Source organism: Vulpes lagopus, chromosome 1 (assembly GCF_018345385.1).
Source record: "Vulpes lagopus strain Blue_001 chromosome 1, ASM1834538v1, whole genome shotgun sequence".
Classification (NCBI taxonomy): domain Eukaryota; kingdom Metazoa; phylum Chordata; class Mammalia; order Carnivora; family Canidae; genus Vulpes; species Vulpes lagopus.
In genome coordinates, this window is record NC_054824.1 from 118926590 (window position 1) to 118949519 (window position 22930).

At 36.4% G+C, this 22930-nt stretch overlaps 1 protein-coding gene across 1 annotated transcript in view; it reads left to right on the top strand.

The window, feature by feature from the left end:
* The first annotated feature begins 3549 nt into the window (after positions 1–3549).
* Positions 3550–22930, top strand: part of THOC1 (THO complex 1) — a 55229-nt gene continuing 35848 nt past the window's right edge. Inside the window, exons 1-9 of the mRNA XM_041751289.1 lie at positions 3550–3705; positions 6326–6399; positions 6493–6553; positions 7981–8047; positions 11420–11538; positions 12021–12069; positions 12467–12562; positions 20123–20205; positions 22720–22793. Of these exons, the coding sequence (XP_041607223.1) occupies positions 3652–3705; positions 6326–6399; positions 6493–6553; positions 7981–8047; positions 11420–11538; positions 12021–12069; positions 12467–12562; positions 20123–20205; positions 22720–22793 (677 nt within the window). The 5' untranslated portion in view covers positions 3550–3651. The remainder of the gene's footprint in view (positions 3706–6325; positions 6400–6492; positions 6554–7980; positions 8048–11419; positions 11539–12020; positions 12070–12466; positions 12563–20122; positions 20206–22719; positions 22794–22930) is intronic.

The following is a 22930-nucleotide window of genomic DNA, read 5'->3' on the forward strand; positions in this document are numbered from 1 at the left end:
TGATGTGAATACTTAGAACTTACCTAAACCACCAAGCCTAGAATTCTCATTGGAGGGTATTTGCTAAGAGAGGTAGTCCCTGGTCCACTTTACCTCGCCAGGAAAAACAGGTGTTCAAAAACTATAAGTGAAGTTGTTATGTGCCATTGGATGTCTGCCTTTTGAGTGTTACTACATACTTTTTGAAGACCCCTAATGTTTTGTCATAACAATGTGATCCTCACCCTTATCTGACTGTAAGGCAATAATTTATGGGACTATAAATAATGGTCCCATAATAATGGTCTATGGTTTGATAATGATTCAGAATTAAGACTTGAGAAAAATACCTGGAGTTTAAAGCTAGGCCCAAATCCCAAATTAGCTTTCTCTAGCCAAGTGAGCTAGGACAGATGAACTTATTTTCTCACTGTTATATAACTATGTGCAATACTGTTGTAAGGAATAGAAATACAAGAAAGTGTCATAAGGAGGTACTCAGTAAAACTTGAGCATTATTCATGACAATATAACAGTGTAATGAGCACAAAATTTGGAATCAAAACTCTTGGTCTTATTTTGCTGATTGCCTCTATCACGAACCCTCTCTTTGAGTTTGTTTCCTCATGGATGGAATAATTGTAGGATAATTGTATTGTAGGTAATATTACACACCTCAAAATATCATATAGAGGACCAAATGAGATACCTCATGTTGAGTGCATTTGGAATTATAAAGCATTAATTAATATGATCTAAATGCTAAAATATTTTTACTATAGTGATTTTTGGTGCACACCTTTCAAAAACTGCATTCTCTACTTCTTGGCCTTAGTGAATATAATCTTCAGTTCTCAAGATCATGCCGATGCTTTTGATGTTTTTGCCCTTTTTAAGTTATCTAGTAGCAGACTGCTGCCTTTTTAAAAAAACGGTTTTCTTTTCAAGTTTTCATTGTGGTACAACATGCATAAAATTTAGTATTTTAATTATTTTTAAGCATATAATTCAGTGGCATTAAGCACATTTACATTGTTGTGCAATCATTATGACTATCCATCTCTAGAACTTTGTCATCCCAAGCTAAAATCCGCACTCATCAAACATAACTCCCCATTGTCACCTGACGATTACCTTTTTTTCCCTACTCTTTTATCTGATGTTGCTTTGCTAATTAGCAGGAAAACAGTTCATTTTTCTCCTTCACCCCAAAATATACTGCCAGTAATAACTTGCTATAAAAGCCATTTTTCAAAAAAGATTTTATTTATTTGACAAAGTGGGAGAGAGAACATAAGCAGGGGGAATGGCAGGCTCCAGGACTCTGGGATCATGACCTGAGTCAAAGGCAGACAGTTAACCATACTGAACCACCCAGGTGCTCCCATAAAAGCCATTTTTAAACCTGTAACATTTTTTGGCCTCAAACATTAATACAATCTAGTTCCAGCTTAACTCTTCAGCTCTATTTCTGTGCAGAACCCAATGTTATAGTCAAAATAAATGGCTATCTTTGTGCCTTCTCCCTTCCACTCTTCTGCTCATACCATTCCTTCCATTGGGAAGGTTTCTCCTATTCACTCTTTGCCAGGTCCAGTTTTCAAGGACCAGCTCATAGTCTATCTTCTCCACAAAGGCTCCTTGACCACCAAATATGGTACTGATTCTCTCTTTTGGTCGCTTATGGTAGCTATGATCTAAATTGCTCATGATAGAAATTGTAAACTGTAATTATTATTTTTTTAAGATTTTATTTATTTATTCATGAGAGACATAGATAGAGGGAGAGGCAGGCTCCATCCAAGGAGCCAAACGTGGGACTCGATCCTGGGACTCCAGGATCACACCCTGGGCAGAAGGCAGGCGCTAAACTGCTGAGCCACCCAGGGAATCCCCACTGAAATTATTTATGTCAACTAGAGATCCCAAAAAAGAATTATGCTGTGTTATTCTGCTCATTCGATAATTTGTTCAAATATTTATTATTCATTTAACAAATACTGTCCACAATATACAAAGTGCCTAATGGATGTTTGCAGAATTAAAAAAGAGAATTCTAAGTCACTGGGCTTTGGTGAATGAGTCAAGAAACCTTACGCTGGATTCTTATAAAAAAAAAAAAAAGAAAAACTATTACTTTTTTATTTATTCATGAGAGACACACAGACAGAGAGGCGGAGACATGGCAGAGGGAGAAGCAGGCTCCCCGTGGGGAGCCCAACGTGGGACTCGATCCCGGAGCCCTGAGCCACTCAGGGGTCCCCAGAAAAATTATTTACTTCTTAGGTCTTAGCTGTGCTCCAGTTAATAATCATCTGTAATATAATAATAATCTTATTACATCAGCTACCTATTAAATCAGTTAATACCAAGTTTGGGTTTTGTTTTGTTTTGTTTTGTTTTTTTTCAGCCGATTTGGAATTTAAGTCATACACTCAAACTTGAATGATTCAGTTGATTCCTAAACAAGATTGTAATGCTTCAGGTAGCCACCACTGTCTGACAATTCCAACTTAAGGGCAAAACTATGCAAAGTTATCTTTTGGTTAAGCTTCCTGTGTTCTTATTAGATGCCAATGAAGGGAGAAGGTATACATGGGAGGGAACAGGACTGAGTGTTCAGGTCGGTGCTGCTTTCCCCGCAGCACGATTCCAACCGAGAAAGTGAGCGCCGCTTGGCGTCTCCCTGGCCACGCCTCTCCAGTGAGGCGACAAGGGAGGAAACTGCTGAGGAGAAAGCATTTTTGGAACGGGTGCCACCCGTTTGCAAATGAGCGCCGAGAACTGCGAATTCTCGGCAGAGGCCTCTATATGCAGAAAAGTCAACGGATACTAAGATACTGACTGACAAGGAGGGGCAGCCCGGGTGGCTCAGCGGTTTAGCGCCGCCGTCAGCCCAGGGCGTGATCCTGGAGTCGCAGGATCGAGTCCCAGGTCGGGCTCCCTTCGTGGAGCCTGCTTCTCCCTCTGCCTGTGTCTCTCATGAATAAACAAATAAGATCTTAAAAAAAAAAAAAATACTGACAATGATCCTCCTAGTCCCATAGAAGCCACATTTGCTTTCATTATTTCATTTGTGCTTTTCCACAGTCCTGTAAAACGGGCATTATTTCTACTTCACGGAAGAGGGAACTGCTCCTAAGCTACAGGGTCCGTGGACTAACTACTCAGCCAGGCAGCAGAGCAGCTAAGAGCATTCCCTCGGCGAGAATGACTGCCGTCCGGGGCTCACAGGCACTGCCCCCACTTCACCCGCCAGGGGCACCCCCGGATGACCCACCTGCCCTGGATTCCCAGGCCGAGGTGACCTTCCCGCACGACTCAGTAAGCCTGACTCGCCGCCATTCGCCCAGCTTCCCCAAAGCCGGAAAATCACCGCAGGTGCGCGCGCTGGCCTAGTCCCCGCCAGGCAGCACCACGCCGACAGGGCAAGGACGCCCATATGCCGTCACCCCGAGGGCGCTCCACGAATCCGGACCGAGCACGCTGGGGCTGACTCAGCCCCGCCAACGGCCGGCCGAACTGTCACCAGCGAGGCTCCCGGCAGCCAGCGGGCCTAGCCCTCGGCTCACAGGCCGCTCTAGCCGCGCTCGGACACCGCAATCTCGGTGCTCCCGCCTGACGTCATCGGCGGGCGCCGCAGCGCGGTGGCGGGCACGCGCAGCCGAGAAGATGTCTCCGACGCCGCCGCTCTTCAGTTTGCCCGAAGCGCGGACGCGGTTCACGGTTAGTGGGCTGTGGGAGGGTGCGGCTCTAACCTGGCTCTATCTTTTTCCTCCTCTCCCAGAAAATACTCGAATTTTGCCCTGGAGTAAGGCGGGAACTGAGGTGTGTGCCCCGCGGTGTCGGCTCCCGGCCCCGTCGGGGGCGGGGAGGTGGGAAAGACGCATTACTTGCCTCTTCCGTGCGTCCTGTGCTGTCCGCCTCGGTCCTCCTGTCTGCAGGTCTCTGAACCTCGCGGTCTGGGCGCCTATGTGCCCCGCGTGGAGGGCTCATCCGCACACGACCTCCGGTGCGGTCGAGCTCTTCCGCAGTGCTCGCTTTGCCGGACAGGTGTCTCCAAAATTGCTTACGGGTGAGGGCGGGAGTGATTTTAGCCCAGGGGACTGGCTCGCGCTCCGCCTCCTCAGCTGCCCAGTCGTGGATCTCGGTCGCTTATTCACCAGCCTTTAGCCTTCCGTATCTCGCTCCCAAGAGATTAACGAGATCCTAAGTAGGAAAAGGCAGAGAGATCAGCTTGGGGATTGTTGCTGGATGTCATTTTATACTTACACAGTTTGGAAGAGTAGTTTGAGCATTTGGGGAAAGCCTTACAGAGCGTTTTCATGTTAGCGTATTTAACTCTTAGAATAGCACTGTGAAGTAGGCAAAGTTCTATTAAAGCCTGGTAGATGAGCTGGAAATTGAGATCACACACCCACCCCCAAAAGTAAGGTGATGTACTTCGCTCGTGTTTCTGATGTCAGACCCAGTGTTCATTTTACGTTGCCCATCAGAGCATGAAGAACCCTGTTCTAAGTTGCTTGCCTGTATTTGTTTTTAGCATTTGCGCCAATATTTCAAGTTATGATTCAACTACTTGAATAGTTAACTGTGCTTTACCTAGTTTTAGTGACGCCAGAATAAAAAGTTTTCTTGTGTGCACATTATTTTTTTATCCCATTCAAAGAGCTTTCGTTTGTTAACCAAGTAATGTCTTGTTTATGTCTTCAGAATCGTTTTCTTTCTGTATATTTTTCTGCAATCCCTGGTGCTCTGAAATTCTGCTAAGAGTAATTGTTAGAAATATCCAATATGGGGACGCCTGGGTGGCTCAGCGGTTGAGCATCTGCCTTCGGCTCAGGGCGTGATCCCCGGGTTTGGGATCGAGTCCTACATTGGACTCCCTGTGAGGAGCCTGTTTCTCTCTCTACCCCTCTCTCTGTGTCTCTCATGAATAAATAAATAAAATCTTAAAAAAAAAAAAAGAAATATCCAATATACTAGTCCTGGAGGGGACCATTTAATTTGAGATCATCTAGTCCCGTGCTTCTTAAGGTGTAATGTGCAGTGGAATCACTTGGAGATCTTGTTAATTGTAGATTCTGGTGTAGTAGGTCTGAAATAGAGCCTGAAAGTCTGTATTTCTAAGTTCCCAGGTGATGCCACTGCTGCTGTTAGTAATAAGCATCTACAACAGCACATTTATTTATTTGTATATATATTTATTTATTTATAAGAGGCACAGGTGGGGGGAGGGGTGCAGAGACACAGGCAGAAGGAAAAGCAGGCTCCATGCAGGGAGCCCCACGTGGGACTGGATCCAGGGTCTCCCAGATCAGGCCCTGGGCTGAAGGCGGCGTCAAACTGCTGGGCCACCAGGGCTGCCCGACAGCCCCCTTATTTAACTGGTAAAGAAATTGAAGCACAAAGAGATAAGATATGCCAAGGATTATACAGTCTACTCTTGGCATATGCCGAGGATTATACAGTCTACTCTTGGCAGAGTCAGGAATGGACCTTCCCAGTGTAAATCAAATTCCTGGGGGTAGTGAGATCACTTTCCAAGTGTATGTGAGTTTCTACAGAATGAAAGACTTTGCAATATTTTTGTCTTTCATATTTCTTTTTTTTAAGGTTTTATTTTTAAATAATTTCTACACCTAGAGTAGGGCTTGACTTACAACCCTGATGTCAGGAGTTACATGCTCTAGCTACTGAGTCAGAATCCCCTTTTTATTGTTTTGACTTTCATTTATGACTAAGACAATTAGCAGATATTCAGTGTTGACTGTGTGTTAGAGACTGGGCTGAGCAAAACTAGAGAAGATGGGACTTGAGATGGGTCTTGAAGAATGGATAGGATTTGCATGAGCAGGTGGGAATAACAGTGAATGAATACACTAGAGTGAGCTTGGTAGAAAATAATGAAAAAATGTCTAGACCTTAGTGGAAACTGTATGTTAGATGGTAGTGGGAAATAAGATTGGATAGATTGAAGGTGATAGCATCAAGGACCTTGAGAGGGAGCTGTGAAATTTTAAAACCAAAGCCTATAAATAAGGAGCCATTTGGAGATTAAAAAAAAAAAAGAAGAAGAAGAATACTTTCATGAATGTGATATGTAAAGAAATGGTAGGGAGGGAAAGCCTGGAATGAGAAAGTCTAGTTGGTAAGCTCTTGTCAAATTTAAAGTGATTAGAGTTTGCATCATTAAGTGGCATTTGAATAAGAATTATTGATGGAATGACTGATAGTTTTTCCTAAGTGTAAGTGTTTCTAGTTAAACATACTGTTGATGAGTGATGTTTTTCAGTAAATAATAGGCAAAAATCTTTCCACTTACATGCTATTTTTATTTTTCTAGAAGTCTACCAGAGAGGCCCTGAACAACAAAAATATCAAGCCATTGTTGAATACCTTCAGCCAATTACCTGGCAGGTAAGGCATTGATACTCATGAAATACACTTGCCCAGATCTTTATACTTAACCTTGAGCTGTTTAAAAATGCAGGTGTCTTTTGTTTTTAATAGTGAAAATGAAAAAAAATGTACCCTTGACCAAGCTTTCAGAGGTGTTCTAGAAGAAGAAATTGTAAGTATGTTTTCCTTCATTGTCAAAATTTTGCTGCTAAATTAATAAATGTTATTTTTAAATTGCTTTTATTCTCAGAATGGATATTTAAACAAGATTATTTTTTCTGCAGTGAGCTTGCTACTTTATGAAAGCTGACTTGATCATAGTATAGGAGTTATGTAATAGTTAAGCATTTTGACAGCACAAGTACAATTTAAGGGGTAAACCCTTAATCTCTCTACAAGTGAATATAAGAAAAGTTGATGAGGTTTTCCTGAGCAAGAAAGCACTATAATTTGAAGGTGGGCTTTCTCACTTTGCTCAGTAAACAGTGACACATCCTTTAGTAGCATAAAAGGTCTAGTCCAAGGATGTTTAGCATGGGAACTCAGATTCCATGCCCTCATTTTCCTGTGGCATCCTCATCCATTAGCATACAAAAATAGCCAGAGCCTTTCCAACTTTGGTAGAAAAATTTAACCTAAACTTGAAAACTCTGAATTTATTTACCATTAGGGGGGCACGCAAAGGAAAGGAAAACTTTCAGCAGTTTATTCTTGGTTAGGTGAAGGTTGTGTCCCAAGAAGCTAGATCCTTTTCTAATGGGTACAATACAGTGTCCCTCCTTTTAAACAATTCAGGCATCAAAACTCATTTTTTTCCTCTTCTTCAGACCTAGTCATGTTATGAGGCATTCCACAAGTTACTTTGCTTTTCTGAGCCTCAGTTTCCCATGTAAGAGGAAGTATAACTTTCTTCAGGTTATATAAAACAACACATAATGAATACTTAAAAAGTTCTAGTTTCTATAATGTTATGGAACCTAAGTACTACCTCCCTTTTTTTAAAAAAACCCTCAGACAGGGATCCCTAGGTGGCACAGCGGTTTGGCGCCTGCCTTTGGCCCAGGGCGCGATCCTGGACACCCGGGATCGAGTCCCATGTTGGGCTCCCGGTGCATGGAGCCTGCTTCTCCCTCTGCCTGTGTCTCTGCCTCTGTCTGTCTCTCTCTCTCTCTCTGTGACTATCATAAATAAATAAAAATTAAAAAAAATAAAAATAAAACCCTCAGACATATTGATGCAACAGTGCAGTTAATTCCCCTGGCCCTGTCTTTGCCCTGTGTCATTGATTGAGTTATGGCCTCAGTGCTTGTTTACTTGATTAGCTTGTAGCCATAATCATGCTAATGTAACCATCTTCCTAAGATCATTGGATTTTAAGTGAATCACCCCCTTATTATTTACTTGATCTATTTTTGCGATTAGTGATTCTATTACTGTTAACTCGTTTTTTATATTTTCATCTTAGTAATTTTATTTTCTGCAAGAAATAGGTTTGTCTTTTGTTTCTGATACTTTAATGTCAAAGGATATGTTTTTATTGTTACCAAACTAGTCTGGACTCTGGCTCCTAAATTAAATTGTTTTCTCCTCTGTTGGTAGATAAATCATTCATCATGTGAAAACGTTTTAGCTATTATTTCTCTTGCTATTGGGGGAGTAACTGAAGGTAAGTACAGCATTGTTTTTCTAAAGTAATCATGGATGTGACATGCTTTATTTAAAAGTTATTTTCCTTATACCTCTCCATCTATATGATTTTGTTCATTTTTCAAATTCTGCCTACCACCTTTGCCAAGAAGTTGTCCCAACGAAATTAGCTCACACTTCTCGTTTCTAGTACACAGCACACATTTTGACACTTTCTTTGTTCTCCAGTTGTTTCATTTATTCAATAAATATTTATTGAGCATCTACTATGTGCCTGGTACTGAGATAGGACTTAAACATTCAGTGATAAAGAAAACATATCACTGCCCATAAGTAGCCTAGTGGCTGATGGAGGAAACAGATGTGTAAATTTTTTACTGAGGTATAATTACTGTGAAGTGGGAATGAAGTGTGATTGAAGAGACTCTCTAAACTTTGAAGGAATCAGGGAGGTCTTAGAAGGGAAGCTGTAACAGGAGCTGGGATGTGAGAGATTCTGGATTTGTCGGAAAGGAATACAAAGCTGTGTAAAGGCCAAGTTTAGCCTGGCTAAAGAATTGGGTGGAGCAGAGGGGTGAGAGGATGATAACAATGGTGAGGAAGGAAACAGGAAAGGTAGTTTAGGGTCATTGTAAAGGACTTTGTATACCATGCTAACAGGGAGCTATGGAGGAAGAGTTGGATTGGGAGAGACTGCTGGCAGGAAAACTAGGTAGAGGACTGTTAAAATGGGGCAGTGGCCGTGGGGGATAATTGCCGACTAAAAAAGGCATATAGGAAGTACACAGTGCCTAACACATAGGAGCTCGTTAAATATATGCAGAAGGAAACAGTGAAAAACTAGTTCATCCATACTCTTTAGCAAATGTAGTTGAAATATTTATTTAATGTATGTGAAAAATGCCTTTTAATCTGCAAAGTATTACTCACATATTTATTCTTTTGATACCTATTCCTACAAAAACTAGAACATTGAAGGTAAAAGTGGTCTGCTAGTGTAGCAGCATGTTATTCTGTGAACTTAAGCATAATTCATAAATTCTGACTTGACACTTTAAACTTTTATACAAGATGTTCATTTCAGCATACTTGAATGAGTTCTGCAGTGGGGAGTGTTCCTTGCCCAGTTTTTGCGAAACAACAGTTTACTTAGTTCACTGATTACCTTGATGTGTTACTCTTGTAGACTGGTAATATTTTTAATGCTTGAAGTTCAGAGTCTGTTTTTAGAACTTTTACTTTATTTGAAAAAGATAAGGACTTATGATAAAAGCTTAGATGCTTTTTTAATTTTAATTGGATGAGGAATAGTCCTTCTCAAGAGAGATTATTAATTGTGTTCTTCTTGTGACGTTTTCACATTATCCATAAATATGTTTTATTAAATTCAACTCAGCAAATATTTATTGAGCTTCTGTTTAATGTCACTTTACTGCTTAAAATGTACAAAAATACCTACCCACAAAATCTCATAGTCTACATAAAAATAAACAGGATATGATAAATGCTCTAATTTATTTATACTGTGCTTCAGAAGTATAGATGGGGTGGCCCGTTCAAAGGTATCAGGAGTTTTTTAGATGCACTGATATTTACTGTGTGCTTTGAAAGATGGAGTAGGAATTTGCCACATGATAGGAGGGAGACTGTGTAGGCAGAAAAAAGCATTGTGTACAAAACCGTGCAAGTATCAACATGGCAGAATGGGAACTGAGGAAGGAGTATCTGTAGGCGAGGTTAAGCAAAGAGGGTGTGCAGAGGCTAGGGTGCAGGTTGTTGAAAGTTCTGGGGATCACACTATAGTGCAGCTCATCAGAATCACCAGTGAATCTCTATTTTTAAATGAGACTGCAAGGTCTCTCAGCTTAGTTTTACTCAATCAGAATCTTTGGAACTGGAATCTAGGTAATTTTCTTAAGTTCTGTAATTAAATGTGAGTTAACTTTTGTCAAAGTATGCTGCAACTACTGCCAGGGAGTATGCTTCTTAAATCTCTTAGGTATACAGGGCATATAGTATCTCAGAGTCTTAAGTGGTAAGGGACTTAAGCAGTTGTCCAGCAGTTGTCTCATCTCTAGCCTTTCCTGCTCCCTTCTATAATGTCCCTGGCAGATGGTCATCCAACATCTATACCTATTGATGGGGCTTTCTATCTTGATTGCTTTTAGTCTTGTCAGGTTTCCCTTGTACTGATCATAGTATAGGAGTTTCAACTGAGTTGAAATCTGCTGCCTTATGCCACCCAATGGTTCTTGGCAGTATCCCTCACATCACATTCCAGATGTGATCCTACCAGTGCAGAATAGAGCTGGATATATTACTTTTTTTTTTTTTTAACTTATTACAGTGTTTTGGGCTTACAGTGCTCCCTAGATATTTTCTTTGCATACTATGCTTAAAAGCCTACTTTTCTTAAACACTTAGTGTTACTTTAAAATGGAAGAAAGAATGAGCAGGAAGATGAAAGTACATTGAGCTAGTCAAATGACCCTTTCTTTGAAAAATATTTTAATTTATTGTTTTAATTAAATAACATTGAATTTTGAAATAAACAACTTTTTACTCTACCATTCTTTCCCCTGAAATGATGCCTTTATTTTAAATGTTTAATGGATGAAATCAGTATCAAACTTTTTTATTATCTTTTTTGAAGGTAAATCAAATCACAAAGATAATTTAGCAACATTATGGAACATTTGGAAATGAGCAAAAGGGAAAAATACTACTCATAATTTCTCTACTTTAAAAAACTACCATTCATTTTGGTATATGTTTTTAGTTTCTCTAGTCTTTTTAAAAAACTTTTATTGTTGTAACCATAATGTACGTACAGTTTTGAATCCTGCCTTTTTCACTTAACATTATATCATAAGCATTTTCCAAGTTATTATAGTCGTCATAACCATCGTTTTTAATTGGCTGCATTATATTCTTTTGAATAGCTTAGTGGTGAAGAAAACAGACTGTGGAGCCAGACTGCCTGGGTTCGTATCCCAGCTCTACCACTTACTGGCTCTATGGCCTTGGGCAAGTTATTTAACTTCTCTGTGTCTCAGTTTTCCCATTCTGTAAACTGGAGGTAATATCTACCTCATAGGGTTATAAGGATTAAATGTGTTAGTATACGTAAAGCACTTTCTGTGCCTGACATATAGTAAATGCTCTAGAAGTGTATCAAGAATTATCATCATCATCATCATTATTGAGTGCACATACCAAAAATAAGTATGTCCCATTTGGGGACTTTTAGGTTGCTTCCATTTCTTGTCTCTTAAAAATTTGTTATGAGTGACAAAGTATGCTGTTGAGATATTTTTCAGAATTATTTTGCATGGGCTGTTTTACTGAACAATTTTTTAAACTTTTAAATTGGCTTGTGCTCCACTTGAAGGTATTTGTACCGCATCTACACCTTTTGTATTGTTGGGAGATGTTTTGGATTGTCTTCCTCTGGATCAATGTGACACAATATTCACTTTTGTGGAAAAAAATGTTGCTACTTGGAAATCAGTAAGTGCCATGGTTTCTTTTTCTGCTAACATTATGTTTCTGTAGATCCAGAGTTCAGAAGATACAATTTATTTATTTATTTATTTACTTTTTTTTTTCTTATATTTTTATATTGCTGACTGCCAAAGAGTTTGTCCTTATGAGGGAATTATACTACTGTCTTGGAGGGGCTAAGTAAGAGTCACAGTGAAGAAAAAGTTCAAATATAAAATTTGACTGAGTAGTAACAATTAATTTGAAAATGCACACTTTCTTTAAAACGGTTATTTGGTATCGTGTTTGTTCTGTACGTGAAAATATAATTGAAAATGCTATTTGTGGGGAAAAAGTGAAAGTGGTAGGGTAGACTCAGTGCATGTCAGTGTTCTTTATTTATTTATTTTTTTTGTCAGTGTTCTTTAATATCTTCCTTTCTGTGACTTATTTTTGAAGAGTGTCTAACAACTTCTGAACAGTAGTAATAATTTGTATCTTAATTTCAGAATACATTCTATTCTGCTGGGAAAAATTATTTACTACGTATGTGTAATGGTAAGTAATTCAGTGGTAAATGATTGTTTTCTAAAATAAATGTGGCTAGAAAAACAGATGGTTGAATAAACATAAGTGATAAAATTTTAAAAATAGATTAGTATCTTCAGTTTTAAGTAACAGACTGATTTATTAAAACTGATCATTCACTTTAAATTAAACTCTTTCAGTTCTGGGCATAAGCTTAAAACCAAAAAAAGTTTAGTAAAGTTTATCTTGCCAATGCTAAATTCATTTTATTCTGAATTTTTTAGTGCTTTTTTGGAACAATAGTTTCTATTCTAATTTTGAGAACTGTTTTAGAAAAATACTCTTGACAGACTGATTAACAAATTTGGGTATAGTTGTAATAAACATAGAATAATCTCCTATAACCTTCATTTCCAAATGCTGTTAGATCTCCTAAGAAGATTATCAAAATCCCAGAATACAGTCTTCTGTGGACGAATTCAACTCTTTTTGGCCAGGCTTTTCCCTTTATCTGAGAAATCAGGTATGCTTTTATACATTAAATAAATGCTTTGAAGGAGAGTCTTTTTCAGTTTTTAATGAATTAGAAACTCTTGTAATGATAACAAGTAAAATGGTTCTATAAAGTTGAAAACATAGAAAATTGTCACTTTGTTTTATTGGTAAATAACTATAGTAAATAAATATAACTATAGTTATAGTAAATAACTATACTTTTGGTAATGTATAATACAGGTAACCCTTAAAGTCATTGATTTTTTTTTTTTTAAGTATAGTTGACATACATTAGTTTCAGATCTACAGCATAGTAATTTGACAGTTGATTCTTTAAGTTCCAAGTTTATTAATAATGAAAATCTGCAGTTGAATCACATATATATAGATACGCACTATCACATCTCTATTTCATTTTATAATGTATGCCAATTTTTCTCCTGCCATTTTCTCCCTCGTAGTCACTACTATTTAGGCACATTTATTTTCTTCCATTTCTTTTTATTTTTTTAAGATTTTATCTATTTGACAGAGAGAGAACATAAGCAGGGGGAATGGGAGAGGAAGAAGCAGGCTCCCTGCTCTGCAGGGGCTCTATCATAGGACTCTGGGATCATGAACAGTAGGCAGATGCTTATGACTGAAACACCCAGGCACCCCTATTTCCTTCCATTTCTTTTACCATTTTTGTGTGTGTTAAATATAACACTCATATAAAAAGTGCATAAAATAAATATATACTATAATTATTCTGAATCACATTTTTGTGTAAGCACTGTCGAAGTCCGGAAATGGAACATAACAGTTCTCCAGGGCTCTCCGTAATCTGTTCACATATGCCAAATTTTAATACCTCTTTCCTTCAGTCTTCCTTTCCTTAATATCAGGCTAATATACCACCTACTTCATATGTTGTGAGGATTAAATGAATTAAAATACTTGAAAAGCTTACAACGTGCCTACATGTAGTGAGACCCATAGTAAATGTTGTCAGTGGTTTCTGTGTTTTCTTTTTTGTCATGCTAGATCTTATTTTTTCTTTCCTACTTATTTAATCAAGATTGATTTAGATTACCTAGGTATTTACTGCTTGTATTTTTGACCTTCTAGTTGTGAAAAATATCCCTGTAAGACTTTTCTTTAGTGCAGGTCATTGTTTTGTCTGAAAATCTTTTATTCTTAAGGAATGATTTCAATAGATAAAAGATTCTAGGTTAGCACTAGATGTAGGATTTAATCATATGTAAGATAATCATTACTCTGCCTTTCTCTTCCATTGTTCTCTAGACAACACAAATACCAGTGTAACTTCTTTGAAGATAGTCTAGATTTTTTTTCTTTCTCTTTGCTCTTTACTTCTTTCTTTATTTTAGGTTTGTTTGTTTTTTCAGTTGTACTATGATGTATCTTACTGTAGATTTTTTCTTTTTTTTCTTTTTTTATCGTATTTTAATCTAGTTGGCAAAAATTTTAGCCATTATTTCGTCAAATATTGTGTATGCCTCTTTCTTTTTTTTTTCCATAATATTATTATACCTTGTCACTGTGTCTTCTGTCTCTTATTCTTTCTGTATTTTCATCTATTTGTCTCTATTTGTCACATTCTGAATAATTTCTTCAGATTGCTTTTGCAGTTCACTCTTTGGAAGTGATGAATAATCAGCTACTAAATGATTTTTTAATTTTAGTTTTTGTTGTTTTCATTGTATTTTATTTGCTGAAGACTTGTTAAAGGTATTAAGGTATTAAGTCTTATTCCCTGCTCATATTTTCAAACTTGTTCTTTAATTTTTAAACCAGGATAAGCATTCTTATGTATCTGATCATTCCAATACCTTAAGTCTTTGTGGGTTTGTTTCTGTTTCTCAGGATGTCTTCTCTTTGTGTCTTGTTAGCATTGGGTGTGATATTTGAAAAAATATTGAGGGATTAATTTTGAGGCCTAGGATACATATATTTTTCCAGATAGAGTTTTCATTGCTTCTGTTAGGCACCGTTAGAAGGAGGCTACCACTAATCCAGAGTTCCCTTAATTCAGCCCAGTTTAAGGCCTGTTTCCTTCGATCATTGAGAAGACTTGGCTCTGGAGTATAGTTTGGTTTACTGTAACTTGAAGGTTATAGCCCTACGAGTTCCCAGCCTTGAAGATGGTTGGGGTGGGATTTATTAGATTCTCCACCTTTTTTGGGCCCAGATTTACTTTTATCATTCTAGCTTTGGGAAGCCATGAAAAGGGTAGCTCAGTTTTACAACTGATTCTCCTGTTTGGCAGATGTCCTCAAGACAGAAGTGGCTTTACGTATCAATGCATTGTTTATCTTACTTGCCTTCTGGATGTTTGCCATGTATCCCTTACTTTCTTGTTAGCTCTTTTTTGAAATTTTTTTCTTAAACCTTTTTTTTTTTTTAACTTCATTGTCTAGAACAATGCTGTGAACATGGTTTATGGTTAATACCTTGTAAATTTTTATGGAATTAATGTAATTTATCCAAGTTTTTGTCTTTAGTAGGATTAATCTGAATTAATTAGCTAATTCGGCCTTCTGTTACTGCAAACTCACCCTTTTTTATTTTTTTTTTAGAAAAACTTTCAACATGTGAGTCCATATGTCATACAATTCACCATTTAAAGTATACAATTCATTGTTTTTTAGCATATTGACAGGGTTATGCAGCCATGACTACAGTCTAACTTTTGAACATTTTTCCTACCCTGTACCCAGTAACTGTCATTCCCAGCTCATCATCATTCTTACCCTCTCCTCCAGGTTCTAAACAACCATTAATCTCCTTGTTCTCTATAGATTTTCTTATCTGGACATTTAAAAAATGGAATAATGAAATATGTGTTCTTTTATTGACTGGCTTTTTTAACTTAGCATAACATTTTCAAGATTTATCTGTGGTACAGCATGTATCAATATTTCTTTTTTTTTTTAATATTCATAGTATGGATAGAACACCTTTTGTCCATTCATCAGTTGACGGACATTCGGATTGTTTCTGCTTTATTGCCTATTGTGAATAATGCTGCTGTGAATTTTTGTTTATAAGATTTTGTTTGGACATATATTTTCATTTTTCCTTGGCATATCCCTAGGGTGAAATTGCTAAGTCATATGGTAACTCTGTATTTAAATTCTCAAGGGACTACCAAACTGTTTTGTGAAGAAGCTGTACCATTTTACAGTCCTATCGTCAGTGCAAGTTGGTTCAGGTGTCTCCACATCCTTGTTAATGCTTATTATTGTTTTGGGCTTTTTATTATAGCCATCTTAGTAAGTATAAAGTGATATCTCATGGCATTTTCCTTATGACTAGAGATGTTAAGCATCTTTTCATGTGCTTGCCGATCATTTGTAGGTTTTCCTTAAAGAAATGGCTATTTATTTTATTTTTAAAATTGAGTTGTCTCAATTTTAAAATTTTTTAAAATTGAATTGTCTTTTTATTAACTAATTGAGTTAAATTAAAATTGAGTTGTCTCAAATTTAAAAATTGAGCTGTCTTTTAATTAATTGAGTTAAATTAAAATTGAGTTGTCTTTTTATTAGTTTTATGAGTTCTCTTTATATTCTAAATAATAAACTCTTATCAGATATGTAATTTGCAAATATTTTCTCTCATTTTGTGGATTTCCTTTCACCTTCTTGATAGTATTGTTTGCAACACAAAAGTTTTAGGTTTTTATGAAATTTGGTATATCTATTTTTTCGTTTGTTGCTTGTGCTCTTAGTGTCACATCTAAGAAATCATTGCTTACCCTAATGTCACACAGATTTATTCTTGTGTTTTCTTATAAGTTATTTAGCTCTGTGGTCCATTTTTTTTTCCCCCCTGTGGTCCATTTTGAATTAATTTTTGTATATGGTATGAGGTAGGAGTTCAGTTTCATTCTTTTGTGTGTTACTATCCAGCTGTCCCAGCATCTTTTTTTGAAAAAACTATTCTTTCCCCCATTGAATTGTCATCTAATCTTCTTTATGCCTTCAAAACACTAGCGTTAGTAGAACCTTAGGGTGTTGGCACTAATTCTTGTCTCTGCAAACCTTTTTGTTCTCTATTGTCACACCACTGACCGTGGCTGTTAGTCTCAGTTTTACTTCCTCAGGGAGCCTCTCTTTTCAGCATCTAATCTAAACCTGCCACTACAGTCACCCATTATCACCACCTGATTTCAAATCTCTTCTTAGCATTTAGCACCACTGTTTGTGTTGTTTACTTCTTGTTCTCTGTGCGTAGAACAGTGCCAGACATCGCATTGCCTTTTAAATCTGTGATAAATGAAGGCTGTGTTTTGTGAAATGAAGTGTGCCCCCTCCTAACTAAAAACTCCTAAGTAGTTTCTTTTCTGGAACTTACAGAAGACATAAGAACAAGGTTTCAATTTTCAACCATTTTTTTGGTCCTTCCTGTTATTTCCAGCCTCCACTCTCGTCCTTTTTTTTTTTTTTTTTTTTTTTTTTTTGCATTGCATAATCCAAATTTGGTTATGATATGGCCTCCTTATAAAGTACAGCTAGATTTGGAATATTAATTTTTTTAAAGATCTGTCATTTTAGTTCAGGAAAGAGAATGGTGTATAAATTTTCTTCTCTTTAGTGATCTTGTTAGATTTTTGTAGCAAATTAAGCTGCTTTGATAAAATGAATTGGAAGTTTTCATATTTTTCTTTTCTAGAAGAATTGGAGTAATTGTGTTTTATTTCCTTCTTGAATGTTTGGTAGAGTTTACGATTGAAGCAGTTATCCTTAACAAAGTATTATGGCTATGGTTTGGTTTATGAAACAGATTTGCAATTATTCAGACTTTTCCTTTTTTCTTGAGACAGTTTTGGTAACTTTTTTTCCCCTGGGAATTTGTGAATATTATCTAAAATCTCAAAAGTATTGACATGGTGCTATTTATAGCTTTCCCCCCCCATTCTATTTTTTTTAATTGAGGCATAATTAACATATAATGTTCTGTTAGTTTTAAGTGTATAATGATTCAGGAATTCTCTTGTTACTCAGTGCTCATCAAGATAAGTGTACTCTTCATCCCCTTTATTTATAGAACTCATTTTTTAAAGAATGCTTTAGTGCTTTTTTTCAATGTACAGCATTACTAAAGTGGCAAGACATAAAGAATCCATTTTTTTCTTATTGACTGGTTGAAAGATTAATAATATGTTGTTTAAGGTAGCTTTAAACATTACATATCTTTAATAAGTGGTGTTTTAAAATGTAATTTCTAAATCATAAAAATAACCTATTTCAGAAAATTTGGAAAATGAAGAGGAAAAGCTGTTTATAATTAATCCTAGCACACTAACATAAGCCAGGTTGGCATTTTGGGGTATTTTCTTATAGTATCTTTTTAAAACATTTGTAGGCACTTGACATTCACTAGGGTATATCCCAAGACCTGCAAAAATCCAGTTCTGTGTGTAATTTAGCATGTGAAGTATGCCTGAAATTTTTGATGTAATGAGAATTACATGTGCTATATTGAGTAATAGAGAATAGACAAATATTTTAAGCAGTCACTGCTAAATGAGCAACCAGATTCATTTACTAGCTTAATGATTTGACAGTTTGTTTTTTTTTATTTATTTACGATAGTCACAGAGAGGGAGAGAGAGAGAGAGAGGCAGAGACACAGGCAGAGGGAGAAGCAGGCTCCATGCACCGGGAGCCCGACGTGGGATTCGATCCCGGGTCTCCAGGATCACGCCCTGGGCCAAAGGCAGGCGCCAAACCGCTGCGCCACCCAGGGATCCCTGATAGTTTTTTTTTTAACTTTAGTTTTTTGTTCTGAAATAACTTTAGACTTAAAGAAGAATTGAGGTAATAGAGTACCTGAATAACCCCTCACCTAATGTTAGCTTCTTACATGACCACAGTGCACCAAAACAGTTACCAAAACATTGGTGGTACAGCACTGTTAACTGAAGACTTTACTTGGATTTTACCAGTTTCATCACCGGTTTTCTTTTTTCTGTTCAAGGATTCAGTCCAGGATCCCACATTGCAGTCACTTGCCACATTGCTTTACTCTCCCTAGTCTCAGTCTTTGCTTTTTTCATGACTTAGACACTTTTGAAGAATACTGGTCAGGTATTTTGCAGAATGTCCTTCAGTATAAGTTTGTCTAATTTTTTTCGTAATTAAATTGAGGTTATAGATTTGGGGGAAGAAGACTACAGAGGTGATATGCCCTTCTTGGTGCATCATTTCAACATGTTGTTGATATGTCTTATTACTGGTGATGTTATCCTTGATCACCATATTTTTCTGTTGCTAAGTTACTGTTTTTACCTTTGTTATTCTTGAAGGCAAATACTTGGAGACTCTGCAAATACTCTTCTTCTCCTTAGACTTTTGCCCACTAATTTTAGTATTCACCAGTGAATGAATATTGCCTGCAGCAATGATTTTTAGGTTGTCCTAGTGGTGATTTTCGATTTCTTTTATGCCTTCTTCATGTATTACTTGGGATTCTTCATAAGGAAGAGTTGTCTCCTCTCCCTTATTATTAATTCAGTAACCTGTTTTAGTGTGAATGTAGATATTTTATTCTGTGGGTTACAATCCCATAATATAATTATTTAGTTTCTCGCTCAGATTGTTCTAGTTTTGCCCATTGGGAGCTCTTTCATGTTTTCCTGGTATGAGAAGATAGTCTCGGCTCATCTTGTGTTTTCCCTACCCCACCCCTGGAATCACCCACTTCTCCAAAGAGCCTGATTCCTTTTATTTAAGAATAGTATATAGAAGCCAAGATCTGGGTCCTAGATCTGCTAATTACTACTGGAGTTTCACTGCTTCTGGGTTCTTTGTGGACAGAGCTAGGAAAGATATGTATGTATTACAAACCCATGTATATGTGTGTGTGTGTGTGTGTGTGTGTGTGTGTGTACATACATACATACATACATACATATGCCCATAGCTCCTGTGACAGAGTTTCTGGTCGACGTTCTGGGCCTGTTCCCTCTGGGGCTCTTTGTCTTGTTCCTCACTTGTGCTGTCTCAGAACCCACTCACCTGGCTGTGGTGTTCTTCTTCCTACTCCATAAATATATATATATATTTACTTCTGTGTCTGCCTGTGTATGTAATTTTAAACAACCAACAACAAAAAACATGAGATCATTGTGAAACCTAGGAGTTTAAACCAGTACCAGTATTGATGTTCATTTATAAGTTCTGTCTTTGACAGTGAGAAACCTGACTCTCATTAACTAAGGTATATTTACTCTATATGTTGTTAACATTCTTACTTTTTGATTAATACAATTTTTATTTGTGCTTCAGGGAAATTATAAATTATTTTGTATTGCACTCTGTAAAATTGTTCTAAACTATTAATAACAAGGACAACTGTATTTGTTATAATGTGTAGAATTCTGAGTACTCTGAAGGCATCTTAAAGAAATGAATTTTAGAAAGGATTTGAAAATCAAGTGTGGTATTATTTCTGACTTGATCTTTTAATTTTGGATTTATTATTTTCTTTGTTTTGGTTATATGACAGGAAAGTTGTATTCTTAAGTTGTTTGGTGGGTTTGCTTTGAAAATCTTTTCTTTCTGCTTCTTTCTAATAGGTCTTAACTTGCAGAGTCAGTTTAATCTGGAAAATGTCACTGTTTTCAATACCAATGAGCAGGAAAGCACCTTGGGTCAGAAGGTGAGGCTAAGAAATCTAACAAACATATTTATAAGTTTATTACTAAGATAACTCCTGTGAATGGGTCTTCTAAGTCATCAAAAATTTTTAAACCTTTATTTCTAATTTATAGAAATAATGTGTAGTCTGTATAAAAAATGCAAACAAAATAGAAATATTTAAAATAGAAAGTAAAAAAAAAAAAAAAAAAAGAAAGTACAGCTACCCCATAATCCAAGGCCCCAAAGATAAGCACTCTTAGCATTGCCTGTCTTTACAAGACTCAATATGTGTGTAGTTTTATTCCAAAATTGAGGTCATACAATACATATTGTTCTGGAATTCACTTTCTTCTTTTAAGAGTATAAAATGGATGCATTTCTGCATCGGTACATTAGATTTGTGTCTAAAGGTTCCTGATAAGTCTTCCAAGTATATATATACATATATATACATACATATATATATGTATATATACATACATATATATACATATATATATGTATATCATAACCTTGTCAGTGGGCATTTGGATAATTTCTAATTGTGAAAAATGATTAACAACATTATATATAATGAATGGTATTGTAGATACCATTTCTAAATTATGCAGGTATTTCCTTGGGATAAATTACAGTAAATGAAATTGTGTCAAAATGTTTGCATATATCAGATTTTGATAGCTATTGACCATTTACTTCTCAAAAAGGTCATACTCATTTATACCATCACCAGTGGCACTTGGAGAATGCCTGTACATTTTCCCACAGCCTCATACCAACCTTGGGAATTACCAATTTTAAAAAATCTTTGCTTAATTGATATATACTTGAAAAAGTAGATCTTTGTTTTAACTTACATTCCCTTGGTTATTAGTGAAGTTGAGGTACTTTATGTTTATTGGAATTTATTTTTTTTTCTGTGCCAATTAGAAGTAATGAAGAAGAGAATTACCTATTCATGCCATTTGCCCATTTTACTTTTGAAATATCTTTTTCTTACTGATGTGTAGAAGCTCATATGGGATGATATTAAATCACTACCTACCATTTTGTTGATTTTTTTTCTCATAAAGCTTTCTTATAACTTTATTTATGGTGCTTTTGCTGTATAGAATTTTAAAATTTGGATATAATATTAATGTTTGTTGGTCTTTTAATTGTTTCTAGCCTTGTGTCATGCTAAAGGCTTCCACTCCAGAAGATTATATAAGCCCTTTTGTTTTCTTTTGATGCTTTTATGAGTAATTTTTTTTTTAAATCTAATCCAGCATGAATGTGGAGTATGGAGTAAGTTAAGTTATAATTTTATTTTTTCCAAATAGTGAGCTAGTTATCTCAGAACCATTTGTTAAATAATCCATATTTGCCCACTCATTTTTAAAGGGACATCAGGTATAATCAACTCTATTTTAAAGATAATTTATGATATGTTCAGAAGACAAATTTCTGGACATTCAACACCTATTCTTCATTTAGGAACAAGTTATCAAGTTTAAAAAATTATTAATTAAATATAACTAACATCTCACTGTAAGTTAGATTATCTTATATAATTTGTTCCTTAAAATGTAATTATTATCAATTTGGAAGTGGTGTTGAAATACCCACCATTTGCTTCAACGTGGATGGAACTGGAGGGTATTATGCTGAGTGCAGTAAGTCAATCGGAGAAGGACAAACAGTGTATGTTCTCATTCATTTGGGGAATATAAATAATAGTGAAAGGGAATATAAGGGAAGGGAGAAGAAATGTGTGGGAAATATCAGGAAGGGAGACAGAACATAAAGATTCCTAACTCTGGGAAACGAACTAGGGGTGGTGGAAGGGGAGGAGGGCGGGGGGTGGGGGGGAATGGGTGATGGGCACTGAGGGGGACACTTGACGGGATGAGCACTGGGTATTTTTCTGTATGTTGGTAAATTGAACACCAATAAAAATTAATTTATTAAATAAAAAAAAAGGAAGTGGTGTTGACTTAAGATTTTTAAAAATCTTGCCTCTCACTGTTATATATCTTTTGGTACTTCTTGGACTATTTCATGTAAACTTGTTATTTTGAATTTCTCACTATAGAACTAGACACTCAGCATATCATAAAGTGTTTCCCAAAAATAAGAGTTCTCTGTTGGGTTGGGGGAGGATTTCTATGGTCAAATTAAAGTTGGGACAAAACTACTTAAGTATACTTTGAGTTCTTTACTACAATTCTTAGAGTCCTTAATCAGTTCTCTGAAAGGTCATTGTATTTATTCCCATAGAGAATCTACAGACCATGTTTGGAGAAATACTGATTTAAAACTTTTTAACTATATCTTCATGACTATCTTATGTCATTGTCATACTGCTCTTGGGTTCTTAGATCTTTGTCACATAGAATTGCCATTGCCTTAAAGAATAACTAGTTTTTTTACAGAAGCGTGACTAGATTTCTCTAACAGCATTTGTCTAGCAGTGTGTGAATGATGTTATTCCAACATTTGTCTTCTGCCTGACAACTGCTTTGTGACACATTGTACATTTTTTTAAATTTAGCACACTGAGGATAGAGAAGAAGGAATGGATGTAGAAGAAGGTGAAATGGGAGATGATGAAGCTCCAACAACTTGGTGAGTTTTAGAAGTTCAGATTTTATGATGTACAAAGTTAAACCTTAATGACTTATCAAGTACAAGTGTCAAGATATACACAAGGACAAAGGAAGTCATGCTTATAGATTTCTTTTATTTGATTTTTTATGTATATT